The following is a 24,766-nucleotide window of genomic DNA, read 5'->3' on the forward strand; positions in this document are numbered from 1 at the left end:
GGAAATTATAAAAGATGGAAAAAGGAAAAGTAGAAGCCCAAGCAGAGCGAAGGAAGAGGAGGAAGGAGTAAGACTTGATTTCACAGAACAAATCATGAAGGGTAAAGAGATTGTCCAAGAAGAGGGTAACGAGGAGGAAAAAATAATGAAGAAATTATTAAATGACTGGAAAAAATTGGATGAAAGGTTCATCCCAGAAAAAGAAAAACAATTGTATAAGGAAACCTTTCAAAGATATAAAGAGAAGAAGGCAGAACTTCTAGCAAATAGGTCAGATCAAGGTAATCAGGAAACCCAAAGTCTAGAAGGGGATAGTCAAGGTAAGAATGGAAGGAAAAAAGGGAGAAGAATGCTAAGCGAATCAATCCAAGCTGTGGGAGAGACTTTAGTAAACTCAGGAAGGGTGATACCTCTTTCAGAGGTATTTCTACAAACCCCCAAAAGTTTTAAATGATTGTTCTAAGTTGGAATATCAGGGGACTGAACAGTCAAGGGAAACAAAGATATTTGAAGGAACGACTGAAGAAAGAAAAACCTGGCATTATGGTCATTCAGGAAACGAAAATGGATAGCCAATAGATGACAGAAATTGTAAGGAAATTGAAATTAGGATACGAGGTTATGGCACTAGATGCAATAGCGACAGCAGGGGGCTTGGCTATTTTATGGAACCCGGAAGAGGTAATTTTTGAACACTGGTTTACTTTACCTAGAATCCTTGCTGGTCTGTTTAGATTAGTGGGGATGGGCGAAAGAATCTTGTTTACTGGGGTATATGGGCCTCATAATTATAGAGAGAGGAAGGATTTTTTGAAGAATTTACATACTTTGAGAGGATTAATCCCGCACACCCCGTGGATACTAGGAGGGGATTTTAATATGATTAGGAATCTAGGAGAAAAGAGAGGTGGAATAAGGAGAGATGATCCGAATATGGAGGAGTTCAGCGATATGATTAGGGATCTGCGGTTAGTGGATATTCAAACAACGAATGGAGTACATACCTGGAACAATAGACGGGGAGGACAGAATCAGATTGCGTCTAGACTGGATCGATTTCTGCTCTCGGAGCAAATTTTAAATCGGGATGTGTTCATTGAAGCTAAAATTCTCCCTACTCTGGGATCTGATCATTGGCCTATTCAGTTAGATATTGATATTAAGCAGGTCAAAGGTAAGAGACCTTTCAGATTTGAATCCTTTTGGCTTAGAGATCCGCAATTTATAAGGAAAGTAGAAGATTGGTGGAAGCAATGTACTATCAGGGGCAAAGGGAAAATGCATACTATACAATTGAAGCTCAAGGCAATCAAACAAAGAATTAAAGAATGGAATAGGAAAGAATTTGGGAACATTATGGAGGCTAAGTAGAAATTAGAAGGAGAAATGGAGTTAATCCAGCAACAAATAATTTTGGACGGCAGGGACGAAGAGAAGAGTAGGGAGGAAGGGAGAATTATCAGTCAGTTAGAGGAGAGAAGAAAACAAGAGGAGATTTTGTGGAGACAAAAATCAAGGGTACGGTGGTTAAGGGAAGGTGAAAGAAATACCAAATTCTTCCATCAAGCTATGATCCAACATAGACAGAGGAATAGAATCTTTTCAATTAAGAATGCAGCAGGAGACAGAGTGATAGAGCAGGTAGATATCGAAAAGACTCTTGTGGATTACTTTAAAGGGATTTTAACGGAAGATATAAGAGATAGAGAGGAAGCTATTGCTAATATTTGTAGGGAGATACCAAGAATTGTAACAGAGGATCAAAACAAAGCACTCATGAGGATTGTAACCTTGGAAGAATTAGAAGAAATAGTTATGAATATGAGTAGGAACAAGGCTCCTGGTCCGGATGGGTATACAGTGGAATTTTTTCAGGCGAGCTGGCACTTTATAGGAAAAGAGCTTTTAGAGGCGGTGGAAGAATCACGAATCAGACAGCGAGTATGGCCAGGTATTAACTCAACCTTCCTGACCCTGATTCCTAAAAGTAATAAGTCAGACGAACCACAGGGTTTCCGACCCATAGCCTTGTGTAATGTTATCTATAAGATTATATCCACCCTGATTGCAAAAAGGTTGAAACCTCTCCTACCTACTCTAATTGCGCCTGAGCAGACTGGTTTTGTGGAAGGTCGACAAATCTTAGATGGTATAGTGGTTTCTCAGGAAGTTATACATTCTTTAAAAGTGAGGAAGAAGAAAGGGATGCTTATGAAGTTGGATTTGTCTAAGGCATATGATCGATTGAATTGGAGGTATCTCAGTGCGGTTTTGGGAGCTTTTGGGTTTGAACATAGATGGATAGCATGGATAATCAGCATGATCTCAACTCCGAATTTTTCAATTCTGGTCAATGGTATTCCTACAGATACGTTTAATGCTACCAGGGGCATTAGGCAGGGGGACCCAATTTCACCATTCTTATTCATCTTGGCTATGGAAGGATTAAGTAGAAAACTTAAAACTGAAGTAAGTGAAAGAAGAATCAAAGGCATTCGACTGTGGGGGAATAATCTAGTCATTACACATCAACAGTTTGTTGATGATCTGATGCTGTTTGGAGAAGCGTCGCTTAGAGAGGTAAGGTGTTTCAAGCAGGTATTAGAAGTTTTCATGAATGCTTCAGGTATGATGATCAATAACGATAAATCTTGTACCTTTATCTTTAATTCACCTGAAGCTGTAAAAGCCCATTTAACACGAGTCTTAGGCTTTAGGCAGGGAGAATTACCTACAAAATATTTGGGCATCCAACTGGATATAAACTCCAATCGCATTAAGAACTGGCAGAGTTTGTTGGACAGGATCAGGAAACGGTTAGCTAGCTGGTCATTCAGAATGTTGAATATCGCAAGTAGAGTTATCCTTTTAAAATCGGTACTGTTATCTATACCCATATACCAGTTGTCCCTTATGGCGGCTCCAAAAGGTGTCTTTTCTAGATTGCGGGAAATGATGGGTAAATTTCTTTGGGCTGGACCTCAGCAACAGAAAAAATGGACACTGGTGTCATGGAAGCATATAATTAAGAGGAAAGAGGAAGGAGGTCTTGGGATTCGAGATCTGGAAATAGTTAACAAGGTCTTGGGAGCGAAATTATGGTGGAGATGGGTACAGGGGGGCACTGACGTGTGGAAAAGAATATGGAATCAAAAATATGATATGCCAGGTACTATTGAAGGGCGTCTAAGAACAGAAGTAACTTCACGAGGATCACAAATATGGGATTTAGCAAGCAATAATAAGGATATCGTTAGGAAACTGGCCTTCTGGGAAATAAGAGAAGGAAGTTCAGCAAAGTTTTGGGAGGAAAGATGGCAACAGTTGGACAAGCTGGATAGGAACCAATACCTTCAGGAAATTCAACTTTTAGCGCAAACAGCAGGAATGGAGTATGTAAGGGATTATTGGCGACGAGAAGCATTAAATGATACATGGAGAGTATGGAAAAGGCCGCAGGAATGGGCTGATAGAATAAATCCGGAGACTGGGCAAATATATATTCGAGAAATTGAGTCGAGAAAAATTAAGATCAGAGAGGGTCACGATATCCTACGCTGGGGTAAAGCGATGCGAGGGATGTTTACAGTTAAAGAAGCTTATTATTGGGAAACCAAAGAGGAAAGGGAAGAAGAACCAATAGACTGGAAGAAGCTTTGGGAAGCAAAATGGTGGCCAAAAGTAACGTATTTTGCATGGTTGGTGTGTCGAGGAAGGATTCTAACTTGGGAAAATATTCAGAGAAGAGGTATGAATGGACCATCAAGATGTTACCTATGTAATAAAGAGTTGGAGACTCAGGAGCACCTATTGAATCGATGTATATATTCTCGGAGTCTCTGGGAAGAACTTAGGGTACTCTTTGGTAAGTCAAACAGGGATCCAGATAGTCTTCGAAATACCATAATTCACTGGGGAAAGGGGAATTTTCAAAGTAAAGTTGTAAGGAGGCTATGGAATTTAGCGGTGGGATTTGTAATATGGGAAGTGTGGAAAGAACGGAATCGCAGACTCTTCCGAGATAGGAGCTGCCATGAATCAAGAATTTGGGATACAATATGTAAATCGATTAAAGAAACGGTTCTATCTGAAGTCTGGGATGAGGACGATTGGAAGCTAAACCCGGAGGAACAGCGAATAGTTTCAAAATTGAATATTGATTTTACGATGATATATCCCAATACAGGTAGGATAAATAGTTCTCGTATTCAAAGTCCAACTTATTTCAGATTTCCAGGTGATGATCGGATCAAATTGAACTTCGACGGGGCATCGAAGGGTAACCCAGGACAAGCAGGATGGGGAGGTATATTTAGAGACAGCAGAGGTAATACACGGTGGGCTTATGCTGAATGGGGAGGGGATATGACAAACAATGAAGCGGAGCTATGGGCAGTCTACAATGGAATCCGAATTGCAGTTCGAAATGGTTATAGGAATCTCGAAATTGAAGGGGATTCTCAGATTACGATAGATATGCTCAAGAAATTAAGGGATGGCAAACGATGGGATCACGTGGCAAAGAGCTGGCGGACAGCAGGGATTATACAGGATATAGAAGGGCTGTTAGGGCGGATAGAATATATCATAATAACGCATGTTATGAGGAACGGGAATAAAGCAGCCGATCTTCTGGCCAATTGGGGAAGTGGTGCGCCGGACAGGGTGATGGACGGAAGCTGGACATCACTTCAAGCTGAGGTAAGGTGGAATGAGTTAAACAATATATTAAGGCAGGATAATGATGAGGCTACTGCGCATGCAAGGGAAGATTAGCCGCCTCCTTATTAAGGAGAGGTGGGGATATGACAGTACAATTAATGCTGCAGTAGGGTGTATAAGGAAGCGAGAATATAAACTTATGGTTATCGAAGGTGAGCGAGATGATATCATGGAATAGTTGATCTTCCCAAGGACGAAACCGGGCAAAGTATCGAGGAGAAGTGATGGTAATGTCAGACAGGTGGTATACGTCTCATATCATAATTCAGCAAGTGCGCGGTGTATTAATGAAGAGGGTGGGCAGCAATGCCAATTCAATAAGGAAAGGTGGCCGCGCAGTGATCCATCTGTGGTTCAATATAGTCGAGCGGAGAGAAGGAATAACTCAGGAGTTCATTGCAGTAAAGGGAGGAGGAGAGTTACGAAGGTGATACAGTCGCAGGCAAGCAATATGGCAGTAAGTCATGAGAAGGGTGAAGGTAGGTGGACGCGCAGTAAGGGGATTACTGATGATAAGAAAGGAAAAAGCCCGGTTGACGATACTTTTCAGCGGATTTACGTGGACCTCCCGGATGAGTCTGAGGAGGATTTCGACATACGGGATTATATTTTAGAGGAGGAGCAATGCTGGTCACGAGGAGGTAAAGTGGGTAAAGGGGGTAAGGGGAAGCAGCAGAGCAGCGCAATGGATGATGAAAGGAATGAGGATTCGGAAGAGGATGCAAAGGAAATGGGCGGAAGACGAGGAAGAAGCAGGGGAGTGCGTGGTCGTGGGGTGCAGAGAGGTAGAGGGAGGCCTGCGGGTTGCCGGGATCGAGCACGGAGGAATCAAAGAACTGGAGTGGAGGAGGGGTCAGCCACTGAGATCAGAGGCAGCACAAGAGGGAAGAGGGATATGAGGAAGAAATTGAAGGAGGCAGAGGAAGCATACCTTCATGACACCAACCCGAAAATCAGAAGAATCATAGACCAATTGGAGGAAGAGGCCATGCAGGAAATCTCTGAGCCTGAAATGGATGATTGGGAGTGCTTTATCCCTGACCCGGGTCACACAAGAGGTAGGATGTCGTTATATAAGCAGTCACTACATGTATATTGGGGTATGAAGAGACTAATGGCCAAGGCTATGGAACAAGTGGCCCTGGAAATGGTGGAATTGACTCAAGGGATCCCCACCTTCAAAAGGGAGCTGAAGAACATCCAAATTACTCTTCTGATGCAAGACCGGAAGATGGACAAAATTCTACAGTTGTTTAAAGCAAGTGAGATGGAGATCAAGGCAGAGAGCGAGCCCCAGCCAAAGACAGTGAACCAGTAGGATATGGAAACGTTGCAAGGTGTTTATCAACTTCTTTTTGGACTCTGTTATATTAGATGTTGCTGTTACAAAGGACAATCAGTTTGTTAATAGTAAGAATAGATGGGTTTTTTGCTTGGTTAGATAGACTGGTTATTTACTTTTTTTGGATGGCTGTTAAGAACCTTCGATGGTCACCCGGTTTCCCTCATGGGCAGGTTGAGACTTGTTGTTGTATGTAATTTCTCCTACTTTTATTAATAGATTACTGCCTTAGTTTACAAAAAAAAAAAAATTGAAGCCAACCAACACTTAGTGACGCGCATACAAGGTATGGAATGGTGTCAAACTACACCATCGCGGGCATTCATGGCATGGACATCAAACAGGTTATGTAAAGTCATGTGACATGGATATCAAACCATTCTTGTAAATTCATGGGATAGGAAACACATTGCACATGTTATGTGTCATCCCTATGGTAATGTTGTGTGAACCATGCAATGAGAAATGTCATGGCCGACAATGTTTATGAGATGTGACATGAGTTAAAACTGCCACATCCTAAGGTGCATGTCAGGATTCATAACGGAGTGAAGGTATTTGGCAGAGAGGTCACAACCTACCTTTGTGTGCCTTTACCAAAACTAAAAGCTCTTATGGAGAAGTTGAGCTTAGAAGACTCACCGGAACCTTAGCCTAGCACTCAATACTATTGAAGGGAATCGTTGGACACCAACTCTTGGGAAAATAAAAGTTAATTGTGTTGAATTTTCCTTAGACCCTAGACAAGTTCATGATGTTTTGATAAATAGTCTATATGGGCACAAAAATGTTTCATGTCTTCTGTCATCTTCATTCCATTAGTAGTGCAACACACTTTTTTTGGTTGCATGTATAAATATTTCCCTCCCTCATTTAACATATTTTCCCTTATGTGTGTTTTAAAAGCACTCCAACATTTATGTGAGACATGATTTTAAACAATCCTTTATTTTGTTGATTATTTATTTATGCTCAAGAATTGATGGCTTCATGACAGATTTCCCTGGTCACATTATACCATGAGTTTCTTTAGTAGAGGTTCTCTAGGTAACCAAAGGGGGCATGCTAGAAGAACACATCTATCATGAAGAGAGAAAGAAAACAAACACTTCAATGTAGACTTCAAAGAATTCAATCATTGACTCAAACATTCCATTATACCTCAAAGATCCCCTCCCCCCCTACCCCGCCTGATACAAAAAATTCACCTCTCCCACATCATAGCATCATGGAAATCCCAGAATCCCATGTATCTCTGTAGCAACTATTACAACATTATGGTAGAGAGTCCAACCCCATCAAGCCTACATCCAATTTTACACATTGGACTTTTGTTTTGCATCGCTCAGTTCACCCTGTGATTATTGCACCTCAAGTACCCTCTACATTATCTCAGGCCACATCTTTACATGTTCATCATCCCTATAATTCCTATGCTCACATTGCATTAGGAAAGTTTCATATGTCATATGTGCCTGCGCATTTCCCCTATGAGGCCCCTTCATCACACACACATATTGACATACTTGGAGCAAAAGGAGGGGGGGAGAGAAATATTCTTCCAAGACATGCATTTAGAGGTACAAGGAGAAAAAGAGAAAGGAGAAAAATATCATTCTACATGGTTGGCCCTAGCAGACCTCACGAGTTGACACAAGTTACTTGTTTTGTCATGATGCTTTTTACTTTACTTTACTTTGACATATTTCATACTACAACACATTATCATATTTTTGAGACAACATATTATTTTTTTATTATGATATATAATTTCCTGGCATTATTACTGATGGGATACACAAGGGTTATTTCACATGCTTGTTTATACATGATGATGGATATTGTGATGCTTCATGTGCATGACTTCTATGGAAATCGTGTTTCTTGATTATGCTATATTTACATGTGTTTTATTTCCATGGGAGTTACAAGTTTTGATGAAAATATTTTATAGGCATAATCAAGGACCCCACCTACTAATATAGTTTTAAATAATTAAAAACTCCTTCTAAATTCCCTCTACCAGATTAAAAAGAAAAAAGAGTTTAACTTAATAAGGAGATTAATTATAAAACACTTGTGCTCTCCAACTTCCCAAGGAGAATATAAAACCAAACAAAGGGCATAGAAGGAGAGGATGGAAAATAATAGTGAGGAGAGACATGCATAAGTTTTAAAGTTATAATCTTCCTTTGATAAGTTTATTTTTGAGTACAAGGGCTCACATGCTTTGAAGACAAAAAACCGTTTTCAAGGAGTGACAATAAGAAAGTGAGCTCATCAATTTTTGATCATTTGATTAGGTTGCTTTTGATTTCTTGCATTACTTTGTGTTGTTAGAAGGTTTGGTATTTGTTATTTCAGTGTTAACTAATGCATTTTTTTGCAGAATATATTGTTGATGCAATCTTATCAAAAGAGTCCAAGTTATCCAACTACATTAAGAGGTTACCTTGTTTTGTATCAGAGGTGCCCAGTTCCTGGCTACCCAGTTCTCGGTCGTCTTCGGGGAAGGCCAAAGTCTTGTAAACTGTCCTACCAAAGCCCGATCTGCCAGAGAAAGAGCTACTTGGATCGGTCCTTCTGGTGGTAGGGCGATCTCAGGGATATCTTCAAGCCGCTTCCATGCATTTCTTCTTATGCGGGGAGGCCAACAAATATTTGAAGGCCTCTGCTGCGGATGGTGGAGAAGGAGGGGGAGTTGGCTCCTCCATGGAGAGCCAACAGGTCCAGCCAGGGCGGCCGCGACCTGTAGCAGGTCCCTCGACGGACCCCCGCAGGCACAAAGCAGAGCCCTCCGCAAACTCCCTCGTAGGTACCTAGCTGATCCTTTCACGGACTCCCACATAGGCTGAGAGCACGCGAAGCGCGGGCGCGCCCGCAGGCACAAATCGCGTAGAAAGCGGATATTGCAGGCTCAGAACCCTCAACTCAGAGGTTGTAGAGCGCACAAAACCTAACTTACCAGGGGCACCCAATCAAGTTCATGTTGTTATTACCTAAATAGAGTTGTTATTTAATCATTTTATCATGTTTGTATGCATCTTAATTCAAAATTTTAACTTTTTATATTAAAAAATTTACTATTGCACCTTTTTCATCTTTTAGTATGATTTTCCTTTAACTCTAAAAATATTTCTTCATATTTTGAAAAAATATGATTAGTCTAGATGCTTATTGAAAGTGAAGGATGATCCTATTATATCAATTAAAAGTAGTACACTGTAAAACTAGTTTGATATAAATTTTGATGTGGATAATGATCATCTAAATTAAAGTCTCACCATAATGATATGCTACAAATCACATCATATTACTATGCCATTATAATAATAACTAATAATAATAGCTTTTAAGGAAACAATTGTAAGAAAAGGAGGGCTACAATGGAATCAAATCTTATTCTACATTAACATTATCCACACCAAACACTATATCAAACTAGTTTTAGGGTGTAAGACCTTAAATAAATGTAATAGTATCATAGTGCTATGCCATAAATCCCACCATAGTGCTATGCCATTGTAATAATAAATTTTCGGGCAACAACTATGAGTAAAAGAGGGTCTACAAGGCATGAAATTTATACTATCAACAAATTTAAGAGTGAGAGAGAATGCTATTTAACATTCTTAGGAATTGCACTTAAAACTAATTTTAAAATGTAAAAAAATAAAACAAAAACCAACAGTAATCATATCATATCCTATGCCAAGTTATGTCTAGAAATTTAAATTTTTTATATGTTGATTGATGACACCTCAATTAAGCTAGTGGATGCAAAGTTGGATTATGAGTATGTAGTTTTCAAATGTGAAGCATGGTTTGAGTATGGTCATTTGGCAACCTTACCCAAAGAAAAAAATGGAATTAAGAAAGAACTCCAAACATTTGGGGAGAAATATAAGGAAGTGAAACCATTAACTTATGTGGTGGAAAGGCATGGAAAAGAACCATCACTTTATCGAGAGAAATTCATCTAGGATAAAAATAAATAAAAACAAAGAAGAAGCTCATAGAAATAACCTTGTAGAGGAAGTTGTGATCACAAAATCGGACAAGGTAGATCCATCTCATATTACTCCTTTTGGAAAAAATAAAGAAAATGAATTCGTGTGAATAAGAAAAAAAAAACAAAAATATAACACTATAGTTAATAAGAATACAACAAGAAGTCTCTTAAAGTAGATTAGGTGAATGAGATCATGAACGTTAATGCAACCCACCTTAATTCAAATCCAACCTAACTTGGGTGTGTGATTGTGAACTTTCCATGAAAAATTGGGATTTATAATAATATCCCCATAAATTCAAGCTCATGTCTTGTGGGTGCAATTTTTTTACTTATTAATTATAGTTTAAAACAAAACAAACAACAAAACAAAATTTGAATAACTCACTCTATATATCAATCTCTATATCAAAATCAAGAAGATATCTTGAATTATGAAACAAATAAAAATATATTATACAAAAAAACCAATATATTATTTAATAAAAAAATAATAAATTTTAAAATTAAAACTTTAATAACTATTAATAAATAAAAATACATTATATAAATCCACTCATTACAAAATATGACTTAAGTAGAAACCATGAAAAATAATTAAATGCTTTCATTACCGATGAAAGATAACTCAATGAGATACATTACAAGAGCCAACCATGATAATAATGAAAAACACCTGGCCTCAGTTAAAACGTTGGTTATGTCCGACCTAAAGAAAAAACTTCTCTCTTTTTTTTTTTTTTTTTAATCATAGAATTTTATATTTTATGTAAATTTAGTTTTGGATAGAGTAAATATATGAGATAATATATAATTATATTTAAAAAAAATAGATGAGCTTTTTTTTTCCCTTGGAAAAATCGTAATTTTCATTATGTAAGAAAATTACATGTTGTATATGCATCATGCATATGCTATAAGTGAGCCATGGCCTGTCAAAAATGAATATTGTTCACTTGTATCAATTCAAAATTTGGTGCCTTGAGTCCACGCAGGGAGGCCCAGTTTCAAAAAATATTTTTCATATTGTTTTTCAATAAGAGTAAACTGTAGTAGAGTTCTGAGAAATAAACATATGTATATTTACAGATGGAGACTGTGAAAGCATGAGAAAAACCCTGTATCCAGGCTCCCATTGAGCCTATTGTGCAGCTATGTCCATGAAGGGTCTGTGATAATACTGATAATGGGTCCCTTCCCTCCATTCCTAGATCATCCAAGTGCGATATGGCCTATCCGCAGCCTCTTTGGATAATCGATCATTAGTTACATTCCTGTCCCTAAAAATGTGATGGCATATGAAAAAATCAAAATTTGAATAAAGTCAAAGAGCCTCATCCAAGATATGTCTCAATGTGTAAGTATAGCATCTTGTCTTCTTTTTAAGCCAGTCACATACAACTTGTGAACCCCCAAATAGTTGCAATGCTCTACAATGTTTTTCCACTGCATATTGAATAATAAATTTAGTAGCGGATAGTTAAACAAAGTTGTTCGAGCCTCCTCCTAGGCCCATTTGTATATTGTAAAGATGGAGGTTAGAGAGATATAGGATGGCTCCCTCCCCACACCTCCCCTCCTGCGCGGAACCATCAAATAAATGCCAAGGAAGTGAGTGGTTAATGGATTTAGGTATAAGAGTGCGAGGTCGCGGGGAATTATCATCTTCCGAGATAAGAGTATAATCAGACAAGATCCGAGCAAAAATTGAAGGCCAGTGATGGGACGCATTCAAGAATATGAGTCTGTTGCATGCAATCCAAATGGCCCAGCTGATGAGAAGCAGAAGGTTGCAAAGTTTAGGTGGGATAGCCCTTGTCCACCAGTTTATCCAGGCCTCCACGGGATTAGAGGCCTGCCACCTAATCTTTGTAGAGACTTTTGTAGTAATTTTCTGCCAGTGTTAATGAGTAGTTGTGCAATCTATGAACAGATGTGAGACAGATTCCTTGCTGCTCTTGCAAAGAAAGCACCAAAAAGGGCCATTTTTGGCTCACTTGAGGAGGTTTTCCCCCATGGGGATTTTATTGTTAAGGATGGTCCACATGAGAAGTCTGCACCTTGGGGGTGCTTTGAGCTTCCACAAGTGCCTCCACAAATGTTCAATGACTTGTGGTCTTCGAGCATCAACTAATACCAGGTAGCCCTCCTTGGGTGTGTAAGACCCAAATTTCGATAATGCCCAGATGATCTCATCTTTGCCATCCCCTAATTAGATGTGGGCGTCAGTGAGAGCCCCAATGTAGTCCTTCTAGATCTACGCCCACTGCTGAGGAATATTTAAGTTGTGGGTTGATTTCCAAGCTTGCTGGAAAAGGGTGTAGTGCTTAGAATCTCTTATGTGATTGATATGAGTGATATTCATTGTACTGAGATGATTTCTGATCTCAATAGGTAGTCTGTGGCCATCCCCATAGCCGATCTAGGGGTCCTGTCCTATCCTAATAGGCTGAACCGGATTGGATTTTCCATGTGCTGCCAGCTCTGATGATGTCCAAGCATTTAAGAACAACCTTCCATATAATCGACGTCCCAGAGGAGTATCTGTGTGGCTACCTTAACCAATCCATCACATTGAGAGGGGAAATGTATTTGGAGACCACCACCTTGGTCCATAAGCTATTAGAAGATATAGGTTTCCATCCAAGTTTTGATGCCAGGGCTGAGGAAAAGTCTTCCAATTTCTTGACGCCCCATCCACCCCATTTATTTGGAAGGTTGAGTGCATCCCATTTGACCCAAGCATAAATTATTCCTGTCTGTTTTCCCTTCCAAAGGAATCTGCAACAAATTGCTTGTATCCTTGAGAGTATACCTCTGGGGATCCATGCCAAGGATGACCAACAGACCGGTGTAGCCTCTAGAACGGTCTTGATGAGGATAAGTCTACCTGCCTTGGATAGATATTTGTAGTACCAGATATTGAGTCTTTTCTGCATCTTGGCTATAACCCACATCTAGTCTGTTATTTTGTATCCCAAGGCTTCAACTTATATCCAAGGTATCTTAACCCATCCTCAAGTTTCAGCACAGTGAACTGAAATATTTGTAGGGAAACGTGGATCTCATGTTGGGTGCATCTAGCTGTTGTCAAGGTGGATTTACTGTGATTGACCATCATGCATGTAGCCACTTGAAATAGGGAGAAAATGTTCTTTATGATGATCAAGTCCCCTATGCCTCATTGAGGAAAATTAAGACATCATCCACGAATAACAGGTGTGTTAAGATGCAGTCTTCTATGACTTTTATACCCTACATTCTGCCCCTTCTGGCCTCTGCTTTTATGAGTCTACTGAGCCCCTCCACTATTAGGAGGAATAGAAGAGGTGAGTGGACAACCCTGTCGAAGACCTCTTTCAGAATGAAATAAAGGAGAGGCCGAACCATTAACCAAAACACTAAATGAAGTGTTAGTGATACAACCCATAATTCATTTAATGAAGACAAATGGGAACCCAAGGTGGGTTAAAAGCATTCTAATATACAACCAACAAACTCTGTCAAATTCCTTAGAGAGGTCGACCTTGAGGATCATACCTTTGATTTTATTGTAATGCAATGAGTGCATAACTTCTTGGGTTGTTCCCACCGCTTCGTGGATTTGTCGGTCTTGAAGAAAGGCAAATTGCTCCTGTGAGATGTGGGTGGATAGAATGGGCCTTAAGTGGTTGGCAATGATTTTAGCCATGATCTTATAGATGTAGTTACAAAGAGAAATTGGTATGTAATCATCGAAGGAGTTTGGATTGTCAATCTTGGGGATGAGAGCAATGGAAGCAGCATCTTTCCATTAACTCTTTAGTCTTCCACTACCTTGAGGAGGTCTGAACCTAGAATCTCAAAAAATGCTATGTAGAATTCCACCGTCCAACCATCCGGCCCAGGACTCTTATCTTTCTTGAACCATTTGAGGGTGGCTTCCATCTTTCCTTAGGAGACTTCCTTAGTTAGTTCCCTGCCTTCCTCCTACTCCACAAACCCTGGGAATAGTTGTGCCACTTGTATTATTTCGGAAAGGTTCACTATGGGCGGTGCTCTGTATATTTTCTTGAAGTGAGAGGATGCCAATCCTGCTACCTGGGGGAAGGTGTTTACAGGGTGTCCCTGTTCATTCGAAAGCTGCCATATGGTGTTGATTGCCTTCCTCCCATTTGCGAATTTATGATAAAACTTAGTGTTATCATCTCCCTCAAGCATCCAGATCGCTCTACTTCTCAACCTCCATGATTCTTCGCGATCCTTTAAGATTTCCCCTCTAGCATCATATAGAGATGAGATTTTATCCTTGTGTTTAGTGGAGCTGTACACCCCTCCCAAGTTATTCCCAAAGTCTGTAATTACTATTTCAGCCTCTCTGAGGGCTTGATCATCCTACCTCCTCAAAGGAACCTTCTGCTATATGACTTGCTACAATAGGGGGGTGCACCTTCTAGAAATATGTGACCATACAAACTTAGGAAGGGTCCTTCAGCCATGTGGCACAGAACTTGAAGGGACCCTTAGGTTTCCCTTGCCCCCCGCTGATTTCCATATAAATAGGCAAGTGATCAGAGATGCCCCATGATCCCACCCATTACCTGTGAATTAGGCCGTAATTGAGAAGGCCTTCCTTAATAAGAAATCTATTGAGTCTACGAGGTAGACTATCTTCCCCTATTCTATTGTTTGCCATGTGGGTTTCATCTTTGTGATGGGGATCTCTATCATATTGTGGGCTCCCAGTACATTCTCAAAATAGACTAAAAGGGGATCAATTTGTGCTCTCTGTCCCCATGATTCCACATGTCCTATGGAGAATTTTAAATCCCCTCCCATGATTAGAAAATCCTTTTGACAGAGTTTAGAGTTAAGTAGGCGGTCCCGAAATTCAGGCCTCTGTTGGCACGGCCCATAAACATTAATAGCCCGTATCTCCATCCCTAGGTCAACCGAGAACAAGTCTGCCCCAAGATAACCCGGCCCCCTCCAGTAGTTGCAAAGATTGATAGTGAGCAAGTTGAACCCCAGGGTAATGCCTCCCGAACGACCACTTGCATCAAGGACAATAAAGGACCAATCTAGGAGCATAAATTGTAATAATAGAGAGATAGCTTCAGCAAAGCTAAGGGTTTCCTGGAGGAAAATAACATCAATAGGAGAGGCAGATAGCAGTCTTCTAAGAGCTGTTTTTTATCGGGTCTAGCTAGCCCTCTACAATTGAATGATACAATATTCATGAGGGGGGCTCAGGTAATGGGCCTCGTGTTCTAAGAGCCCTCAGGATGGTAGATTTCTTATTAGAAGCGATTTCGTCTCCAGCCATACTCTGTGCTTTGGAGAGGGAAGAGGGGCGTCCTCAAGGGAGTTTAGGGGGAGTAGGGGAGAGTACTAGGTTAAGACCAATGTGGTCGTCCTGCTATTTTTTGGCCTTAGACCTAGTTTAGTATCTCAGGAATGGAGGCATGTCTTCAGGAACAGGGGAATACAGTGGAAGGGACTCTGGGATAGAATATGGGGTGACAGAGAACGTGGCTGGGGGGGCCGAGGGGGACAAGATTGGGGGGGTGGGGGGGGGTGGGGGGGAGATACTCCAGTAATCCAATGTTCAATGCCAAATGGAGGAAATGCCAAGCCATCAGTAATAGAAGATGTGTGAGAGGGGTAAGAGGAGGGTGAACTCTTACTTGATGATGATGATGCCCCGGCAGCCGCTCTGGCCCTTGTGAGTGGTGGAGAGGGTGGCTGAAGAGGTGGTCTGCCGTGTTTCTTTGGAACCTCTCTGGAGTGTGTCTTTCCTGCATCCACCGGATTCGCTTGTATCCCTACGTGTTTGATGGGAGGTTGTTCCTCCTGTTCCTATGCTAACTTAGATGGGATTGCCCTTACCTATTTCCCTGATCTTGCCTTATTATTGAGTGGGTATTCCTTAAACAGATGCTCGACCTTGTGACAACATTCGCACGTGAAAGGTACCCCTTCAAAATCCAATGTCTGTCTCTGAGTAAAATTTCTCCACTGAATTGTGATGTATTCCTGCAAGCCATCACTGGTATCCAAATGTACTAATACCCTTGTGTAGGCCATCATACCTCTCGTAAGGTAGGATTTTTCATGATCCAGGTATGAGCCTAGGACATTCCCAAGTCTCCTGAAAACATCTTCAGACCAAAATTGTAAAGGTAGCCCTCGGAGACGGACCCATAGGGGACCAACATTTAGCTTCTCACATTTTGGGTCAAATAGGGGCGTCCATCTGCGCAGGAGCATCATAACCTTTTCTATGTGCCAAACCGTAGAGAGGACCCAATTCATGTGTTCGGTCCTTGTGAAATGGAGGGAAAACCATCCCCTAAAAAATTCTAGACGAAAGGAGGATCAGCCAGATGTCGTCCCCAAACCTCCGATGTCCACTACTTCAGCCTCAGAAGCTTTGGGTTTCAGGAATCGCTGTCTTTTAGACGTTCGTGGCCTGTCTCCATCTGTGGGCTGCAGAGGTTCGCTCAGAGGAGGATGATCCCCAAAATTAGGAGGGTCCTAAGGAGGCTCCACGGAGAAAACTCCAAAAATGGGTGAGATCCCTGTGAAATTACCAGATTGGGGAGTCGTGGAGAGTAGCATAGGTTGTCGTTCAAGAGCGGAAGGCATGAGGGGACACGGGAGCCAGTGGAGGGTGGAAAGGGTGTGATGCCCACTGAGAGATTTTCCAAACCAGGATCCAGAGAGTGGTCCACGAAAGATAGGGTAGATGGCAACAACAACTGAGAAGTGAGGTCCGACAGCAAGGGGGTGGCTTCCGGGATTGTGGCCACTGAGTTCAAAGGACCTGATATCGAGGGCAGAGAGGCTACAACATCTGATAGTGCACTGTCAAAAGGGTAACCGCCTACAAGAATTTTCTGGGGATGGTTCCAAATGGGGATTCCCTCCAAAGGGTAGAACAAGAAAACGGAAGGTAAACCCTTGTTGGTGGAGGGGGAAGATAACCACGGTGACAAGGCTATAACACAGTTGAAACGGGTCTATGCAGGAGAGTAGGTAGGGTAACGGGTAATGAGTACGGTCACCAGCACAGAAGGTACCATCTAGGGTAGGGTCGTAGTAAAAAAGAATTACCAGGCTATTACACTGAAACCCTCGTCAGGTGCCCTCGTTGCCATCGCCATCCTCCATCTAAATCCTTTTAGGTTCACTTTGTATCCATCTATGTCCTCAGTAAATACATTTTTCTTGTGGAAGAACATGCATAACCTGAAGATCAAATATGAGCTTTTTTATTTAGCAAAATTATAATTTTTTTCTAAAAATTTTTAAATTAGACAATAAAAATAAAGGGCTTTGTAAATATATATTTTATAAAATTAACTCATTAAAAAAAAAAAACAAAAATTACATGTCATACTATTAGTGATTGGTAATGCAATCTTTTTTCCAAGAAAAAGCATAATTTTCATTAAAATTTTAAGAAAATTACATGTTGTATGCCAACATTGTGTTATGCTTTCACTACTGTCAATTGGTGGAGTTCTGTTGTTGCTTAAATGTTACAAAATCCTTCATTAAACTTGAAGGTGCAAAAACTATATACATACTATTTGGTAGATTGTTCTGCAGATAATAAAAACTAGACAAAGCAAAATAAAAACAAAGAAACCATTGTTTGGGTTGATCCTGTCAATCAATCCTGGGAAACTGCTTCCTCATCTATATATGGCCTGTGATATATCTGGAAGAAGTCACCATTCCTGTATTCCTGTATTATCCATTGTCCTCTACTCAACTGTGCGACCTCTTTGGAAGAAGGTTAGCAACTTCATTCCTTTCCTGTGTTTCCTTGCAACATCTGGTGCAATTGCTAGTTTATTTTGTGGTGTGCAGGGTCCCCGGTGCTTTTTGCAGTTGTCGTGCAGAGCAGGGTTGGAGTTTAGATTACTCTTTACCCATTATACATTTTTGTTTGACGTTTTAGGTTTCTATGTTGCCCTTCAAGAAATGTTAAGTTTAAAACTTTTCCCTTCAAGAGTGATGTTTTGATAATAAATTAACCCTTCACTAATAAACTCTGAAGTCAAATGTCCTTCACTCATACATGCCATAGCATTTGTATATATGAGATATTACTAAGGAGATCTTATGGGATGTAAAGATGACCAACATAGTAAAAATATAAGATAAACTATCCTCTACATCCTCTCCACTATCATAATCACATGGAATCAATGTGGGGCTCCACTATCGAGAGTTTATAGTCAAGAAAGTACAATGTATTAAAAGTTTTTTAGTATTTCATAAGTGGCAACAGATGTCGTTCTTCATAAGCCATACATTTCAAAGCTTTTAAATGATATGTTGAGACACTCGATATCTAGTGCAGATTCTAGTCGAAGCGACACTTTCACTGTTCCAAAAGTAACATTGTGACATAGAATAAATTTCATAAGTGAGAGGTGACTCGGTGATATTGTGACAAGCCTCTCACCCAAACAATCCAATAAAGGTGGGTGGCCAATATACTTAAAGAGAGCTAGTGGCAACAAGCAAGATTGTGGTCCAAATTTATTAGTCCCTGTCGGGGACTATATGCGATCGATAGATCGCTGACCGCGCGTTGACCTAGCCAATTTTGCGAAATATTAAGGCAATTTCCTAAGTCGGACTAAGGTTTTGGGCGAGGAAAGGTTTTGGGGTCTTATTGCTGGCTTCGCGTGGTTCGAGGTGGAGGCCACGTGGTCGCGCGGCTCCCACGCGGACGGCATGCGCTGTGGTGGTCTTATGGGCGGACACCTGTCGCAGGTACGCGGACGGCATGTACTGTCGCCTTGGGTTTTACCCTGTTCGCGGCGTTTGGGTTGTTATTGTTACTTGTTGTTACTTGGTTGTTTATTGTTTAGCTCTGCAGTCTCTGCGATTTTTCCTTTCTGTCTGTTGTATTGTCTGCGGTGAAAACAGAATGCGGTTAACTGTGTAGCAAACGTTTGGTTGCGGTTCTGTTGTTCCAGGTCCGGCTTGTATCGCTCAAATGCCTGGTGTCGCTTCGGTAAGTTCGGCTACTGTATTGTTTAGATGTTTGTTCCTCTGTCGTTTGGCGTTTTCCAGTGGCATTGATGTTTGTCACAGTATTGAGGGTTTTTGTTAGCTGCATGGGTTTTATGGAAATTTCCGTAAATGTCATGCAAAGTTACTCGGCTTGGGTTTTACCCTGTTCGCAGTGTTTGGGTTGTTATTGTTACTTGGTCGTTTAGCTCTGTAGTCTGTGCGATTTTTGCTTTGTGTTTGTTGTACTGTCTGCGGTGAAAACAGAATGCGGTTAACTGTATAGCAAACGTTTGGTTATGGTTTTGTTGTTCCAGGTTCAGCTTGTGTGCCTCGAATGTCTGGTGTCGCTTTGGTAAGTTCGGCTACTGTATTGTTTAGATGTTTGTTCCTCTGTCGTTTGGCGTTTTCCAGTAGCGTTGATGTTTGTCACAGTATTCAGGGTTTCTGTTAGCTGCATGGGTTTTATGGAAATTTCCATGAATGTCGGTTTCGACCACCATGTGACTGCCAATTTTCCGAAATATTAAGGCAATTTCCTAAGTCGAACTAAGGTTTTGGGCGAGGAAAGGTTTTGGGGTCTTATCTCTGGCTTCGTGTGGTTCGAGGTGGAGGCCACGTGGTCGAGCGGCTGCCATGCGGGCGGCATGCGCTGTGGTGGTCTTATGGGCAAACACCTGTCGCAGGTACGCGGACGGCATGCACTGTGGTGGTCTTATGGGCGGACACCTGTCGCAGGTACGCGGACGGCATGTACTGTCGCCTTGGGTTTTACCCTGTTCGCGGCGTTTGGTTTGTTATTGTTACTTGGTTGTTTATTGTTAGGCTCTTCAGTCTCTGCGATTTTTCCTTTCTGTCTGTTGTATTGTCTGCGGTGAAAACAGAATGCGGTTAACTGTGTAGCAAACGTTTGGTTGCGGTTCTGTTGTTCCAGGTCCAGCTTGTATCGCTCGAGTGTCTGGTGTCGCTTCAGTAAGTTCGGCTACTGTATTTTTTAGATGTTTGTTCCTCTGTCGTTTGGCGTTTTCCAGTGGCATTGATGTTTGTCACAGTATTGAGGGTTTCTGTTAGCTGCATGGGTTTTATGGAAATTTCCATAAATGTCCTGCAAAGTTACTCGGCTTGGGTTTTACCCTGTTCGCGGCGTTTGGGTTGTTATTGTTACTTGGTCGTTTAGCTCTGCAGTCTGTGCGATTTTTGCTTTGTGTTTGTTGTACTGTCTGCGGTGAAAACAAAATGCGGTTAACTGTATAGCAAACGTTTGGTTACGGTTTTGTTGTTCCAGGTCCGGCTTGTGTGCCTCGAATGTCTGGTGTCGCTTTGGTAAGTTTGGCTACTGTATTGTTTAGATGTTTTTTCCTCTGTCGTTTGGCATTTTCCAGTAGCGTTGATGTTTGTCACAGTATTCAGGGTTTCTGTTAGCTGCATGGGTTTTATGGAAATTTTCGTGAATGTCGGTTTCGACCACCATGTGACTTCGTTGTCATTTGGGCCGAGACGGCGTGGGTGAAGCTGTGATTCTTGGTGCAGATTGAGCGGCACGTGGTCCCGCGACTTCCAAGCGGACGGCATGTACTGTGGTGGTCTGCCTGCTCGAGATCCTGGAAAGCTAGTCAGCTTGGGTTTTACCCTGTTCGCGCCTTTTGGGTTATTATTGTTACTTGGTTGTTTAGCTCTGCACTCTCTACGATTTTTCCTTTGTATTTGTTGTATTGTCTGCGGTGAAAACACAATGCGGTTGCTGCCTGCTCGGTTAACTGTATAGCAAACGTTTGGTTGCGGTTCTGTTGTTCCAGGTCCGGGTTGTATGCCTCGACTGTCTGGTGTTGCTTTGGTAAGTTCGGCTACTGTATTGTTTAGATGTTTGTTCCTCTGTCGTTTGGCGTTTTCCAGTGGCGTTGATGTTTGTCACAGTATTGTCTGTTCGTTTTCCTCAAGAGTCCATGGTTATTTGAGCATTATAAGTTAATGGCATTTCTCTTACCTGCATGGGTTTTATGGAGATTTCCATAAATGTCGGTTTCGACCACCATGTGACTTCCTTGTCATTTGGGCCGAGACAAGCTGGGTGAAGTTGTGGTTCTTGGTACAGATTGGGCGGCAGTCTTTTGTAGTTTGAAGGGTTTTTGCACATGAAGATGTAAACAAATTGGGGTTTTTGAACTGTTTGAACTGTTTGTGCGGCATATTGGGTTTTTAATGGAATGTATTGTGGTTTGGAGAAAGAATTAGGTACTCCTCTGTTAAATTCAAGGTTCTGGTGCTGGGTTCTACATGAATATGATCTAGACGAGAAGGAATTCGAACTCTCGGCTTCATTGCAGGTACGGCGTTGTTCTGCTAATTGGTTTTTGTCAAATTTTCTATTAATTGCTTTTTGTCAATTTGTTAGGCTTTTAATTTTTGCATTGTGTAGGTTTATGGTCCAGTTACTTTAGCTTTATAGTCCAGTTACTGCGTGGTCCCTGCTGGGGACTATATGCGATCGATAATTTTTCGATATATTGACAATGTAACCTAAGTCGAACTAAGGTTTTAGGGATGGAAAGGTTTTGGGGTCTTATTGCAAGCTTCGCATCGTATTTGTTGTATTCTCTGCGGTGAAAACACAATCCGGTTCCTGCCTGCTCGGTTAACTGTATAGCAAACATTTGGTTGCGGTTCTGTTGTTCCAGGTCCGGCTTGTATGCCTCGACTGTCTGCTGTCGCTTTGGTAAGTTCGGCTACTGTATTGTTTATATGTTTGTTCCTCTGTCCTTTGGCGTTTTCCTATGGCATTGATGTTTGTCACAGTATTGTCTGTTCGTTTCCGTCAAGAGTCCAGGGTTATTTGAGCATTATAAGTTAATGGCATTTTGGTTAACAGGGCGGACATAGGAAGAACGTTGGCATGTACTGTGGTGGTCTTATGGACGGACAACTGTCCCTCCTCGAGATCCTGGAAAGTTACTCGGCTTGGGTTTTACCCTGTTCGCGCGCTTTGGGTTATTATTGTTACTTGGTTGTTTGGCTCTGCAGTGTCTGCGATTTTTCCTTTGTACTTGTTGTATTGTCTGCGGTGAAAACACAATGTGGTTCCTGCCTACTCGGTTAACTGTACAGCAAACGTTTGGTTCCGGTTTTGTTGTTCCAGGTCCGACTTGTATGCGTCGACTGTCTGCTGTCGGTTTGGTAACTTCGGATACTGTATTGTTTAGATGTTTGTTCCTCTGTCCTTTGGCATTTTCCAGTGGCGTTGATGTTTGTCAGAGTATTGTCTGTTCGTTTCCCTCAAGAGTCCATGGTTATTTGAGCATTATAAGTTAATGGCATTCTGGTTAACAGGGCGGAGATAGGAAGAAGGTTGGCATGGTTTCTGAGAAGGACAGAAAACGAGAGCTTACCAATTGAATTAGCTTAGTTTGATGTTGTTTATGTATTGGATCAAATGCTTCCTTTGCCAAAATTATAAGCTTTTCCCTGATACTGAGGGTTTTTGTTACCTGCATGGGTTTTATGGAAATTTGCGTAAATGTCGGTTTGGACCACAATTTGACTTCCTTATCATTTGGGCCGAGACGACCTGGGTGAAGATTTGATTCTTGGTACAGATTGAGCAGCAGTGTTTTGTACTTTGAACTGTTTTTGCACATGAAGATCTAAATAAATTGGGGTTTTTGAACTGTTTGTGCCGCATATTGGGTTTTTAATGGAATGTATTGTGGTTTGGAGAAAGAAATAAAGACCTGCAAGGCTGCAAGTATTTATGTATTTATGTGCCGCATATTGCCTTTTTTTTTATTGATGGAATGTATTGTTATTAGTGGAATGTGTTACTGTGTTAAATTCGAGGGTCTGGTTTCACGAGTTGTGAGGCTTGAGCAGACTGCTGTTCCTTAGGCGTGTATTCAAGGTTTTTCGCTTGTATAGTTTATGTGTATGCTTACTTTGGTGCATAATGTTATTTTAAGTTTGTAATTCTGTTATGGATGTATGAATATTCGACTCTGACATTACTCCTAGAGCGGAAGGTTGCTTTGTTAAGAACTCTGTTAAGTTCATTTAGTTACTGTTAAGTTCATTTGATTTGTTAAGAACTGCTGAATTGAAGGTCTGCTATACTGGTGCTAGATGTTCTTCGTTTGCTGTTGTTTATATATTGGATGAAATGTTTCCTTTGCGAAAATTATAAGCTTTTCCTTGATACTGAGGGTTTCTCTTAGCTGCATGGGTTTTATGGAAACTTCTGTAAATGTCAGTTTCGACCAGCATGTGACTTCGTTGTCATTTGGGCCGAGATGACCTGGGTGAAGCTGTGATTCTTGGTACAGATTGAGTGCCAGTCTTTTGTAGTTTGAAGTGTTTTTGCACATGAAGATCTAAATAAACTGCGGTTTCTGAACTGTTTGTACTCTTTGTGGCGCATATTGGGTTTTTAATGGAATGTATTGTGGTTTGGAGAAAGAAATAAAGACCTGCAAGTATTTATGTATGTGCTGCATATTGCCTTTTTATTAATGGAATGTATTATGGTTTCGAGAGAGGAATAAAGACCTGCAAGTATTTTTCCAGGCAATTCTGGAGACTTCGTTAACCAATTTCGTCATTTGCATATTTTCTCATGTACTCGTACAGGCTGTGTTGTGCATGAATATGGTCTAGACGAGAAGCAATTCGAACCCTTGGCTTCGTTGCAGGTACGGCGTTATTCTGCTAATTGCTTTTTGTCAATTTTTCTATTAATTGCTTTATGTCAATTTCTTAGCATCTAACTAGCTCCGTATAGTGATGTATCAAGACATTTTGTCTATTTAAACGTTAGATTAAAATCTCATGTTAGCTAGTTATAACCAAATTGATTCTGATATCATGTTCAACTACCTTATTCTCCTCAGAGAGAAAAAATAATTTTATTATGAAAACAAAATTACACTTACTATATATGTTTTTGCATTTCACAGCTATCCTTAAGCATAGGAAGTGATAAAAGTATTGCTGGCAACATATCTTGCTTCATAAACAGTTTTCAAAAATGTCAATATGACAGCCCTATCATAGTCATTCTAACATATATCAGAGCTTTGAAGCCAGTTTTGTCTCATAAGAAATTAGCTCCTAGATATGTCCATAAACAGTCCCATAAAAAAATATAGATATAGAGATATCCTTAAGCATAGGAACTGATAAACATATGGCTGAGAAGATAGCTTGCTTCATAAACAGTTTTCAAAAATGTGAATATGACAGCCCTATCATGGTCATTCTGACATATATTGCAGGTTTGAAACCAGTTTTGTGTCATAAAAAATTAGGTCCTAGATATGTTCATAAACAGTGCCATAAAAAAATATAGATATAGATATTCACATTTAAACAGTCCCATGATTATATCAAAAGTGTGTCAAGACATTCCATGAGCTGCCCTTCCACTTTCTCTTGAATGATCCAAGGTCGTGCTACCAAGTGTAATGTAGCTTTTGACACTCCATCAGTTTCCATGTTCCTGTCTTTGTAGACATGTTAAAAGATAATGTGTTAAATACTCTGTTCAAGCAAGTTGAATCTGCTCAAATATACGGTGAAATTTATAATTATCCAATGAATTTCTTCCATTCATCCAATTCACCACAATTTGTGAATCGTCAAAGATCTGTAATTTTTGGGCATCTTTTTTCACGTGCCACAATTGGCAACAGTCT

General features: G+C 40.7%; 1 protein-coding gene across 1 annotated transcript; it reads left to right on the top strand.

The window, feature by feature from the left end:
- Positions 1-579: 579 nt before the first annotated feature.
- On the top strand, positions 580-1,371 carry LOC149171170 (uncharacterized). The gene has a single exon (XM_089425866.1). The coding sequence runs from the start codon at positions 580-582 to the stop codon at positions 1,369-1,371; it is 792 nt and encodes a 263-aa protein (XP_089281992.1).
- Positions 1,372-24,766: the final 23,395 nt, after the last annotated feature.

Source organism: Pinus tabuliformis, chromosome 4_2 (genome assembly GCF_031772625.1).
Source record: "Pinus tabuliformis cultivar Carrire ecotype Pingquan chromosome 4_2, CPIR1, whole genome shotgun sequence".
Classification (NCBI taxonomy): domain Eukaryota; kingdom Viridiplantae; phylum Streptophyta; class Pinopsida; order Pinales; family Pinaceae; genus Pinus; species Pinus tabuliformis.

Excerpts from the sequence above, each read along its gene's own strand:
- LOC149171170 (XM_089425866.1), top strand. The coding sequence starts at position 580 with ATGACAGAAATTGTAAGGAAATTGAAATTAGGATACGAGGTTATGGCA.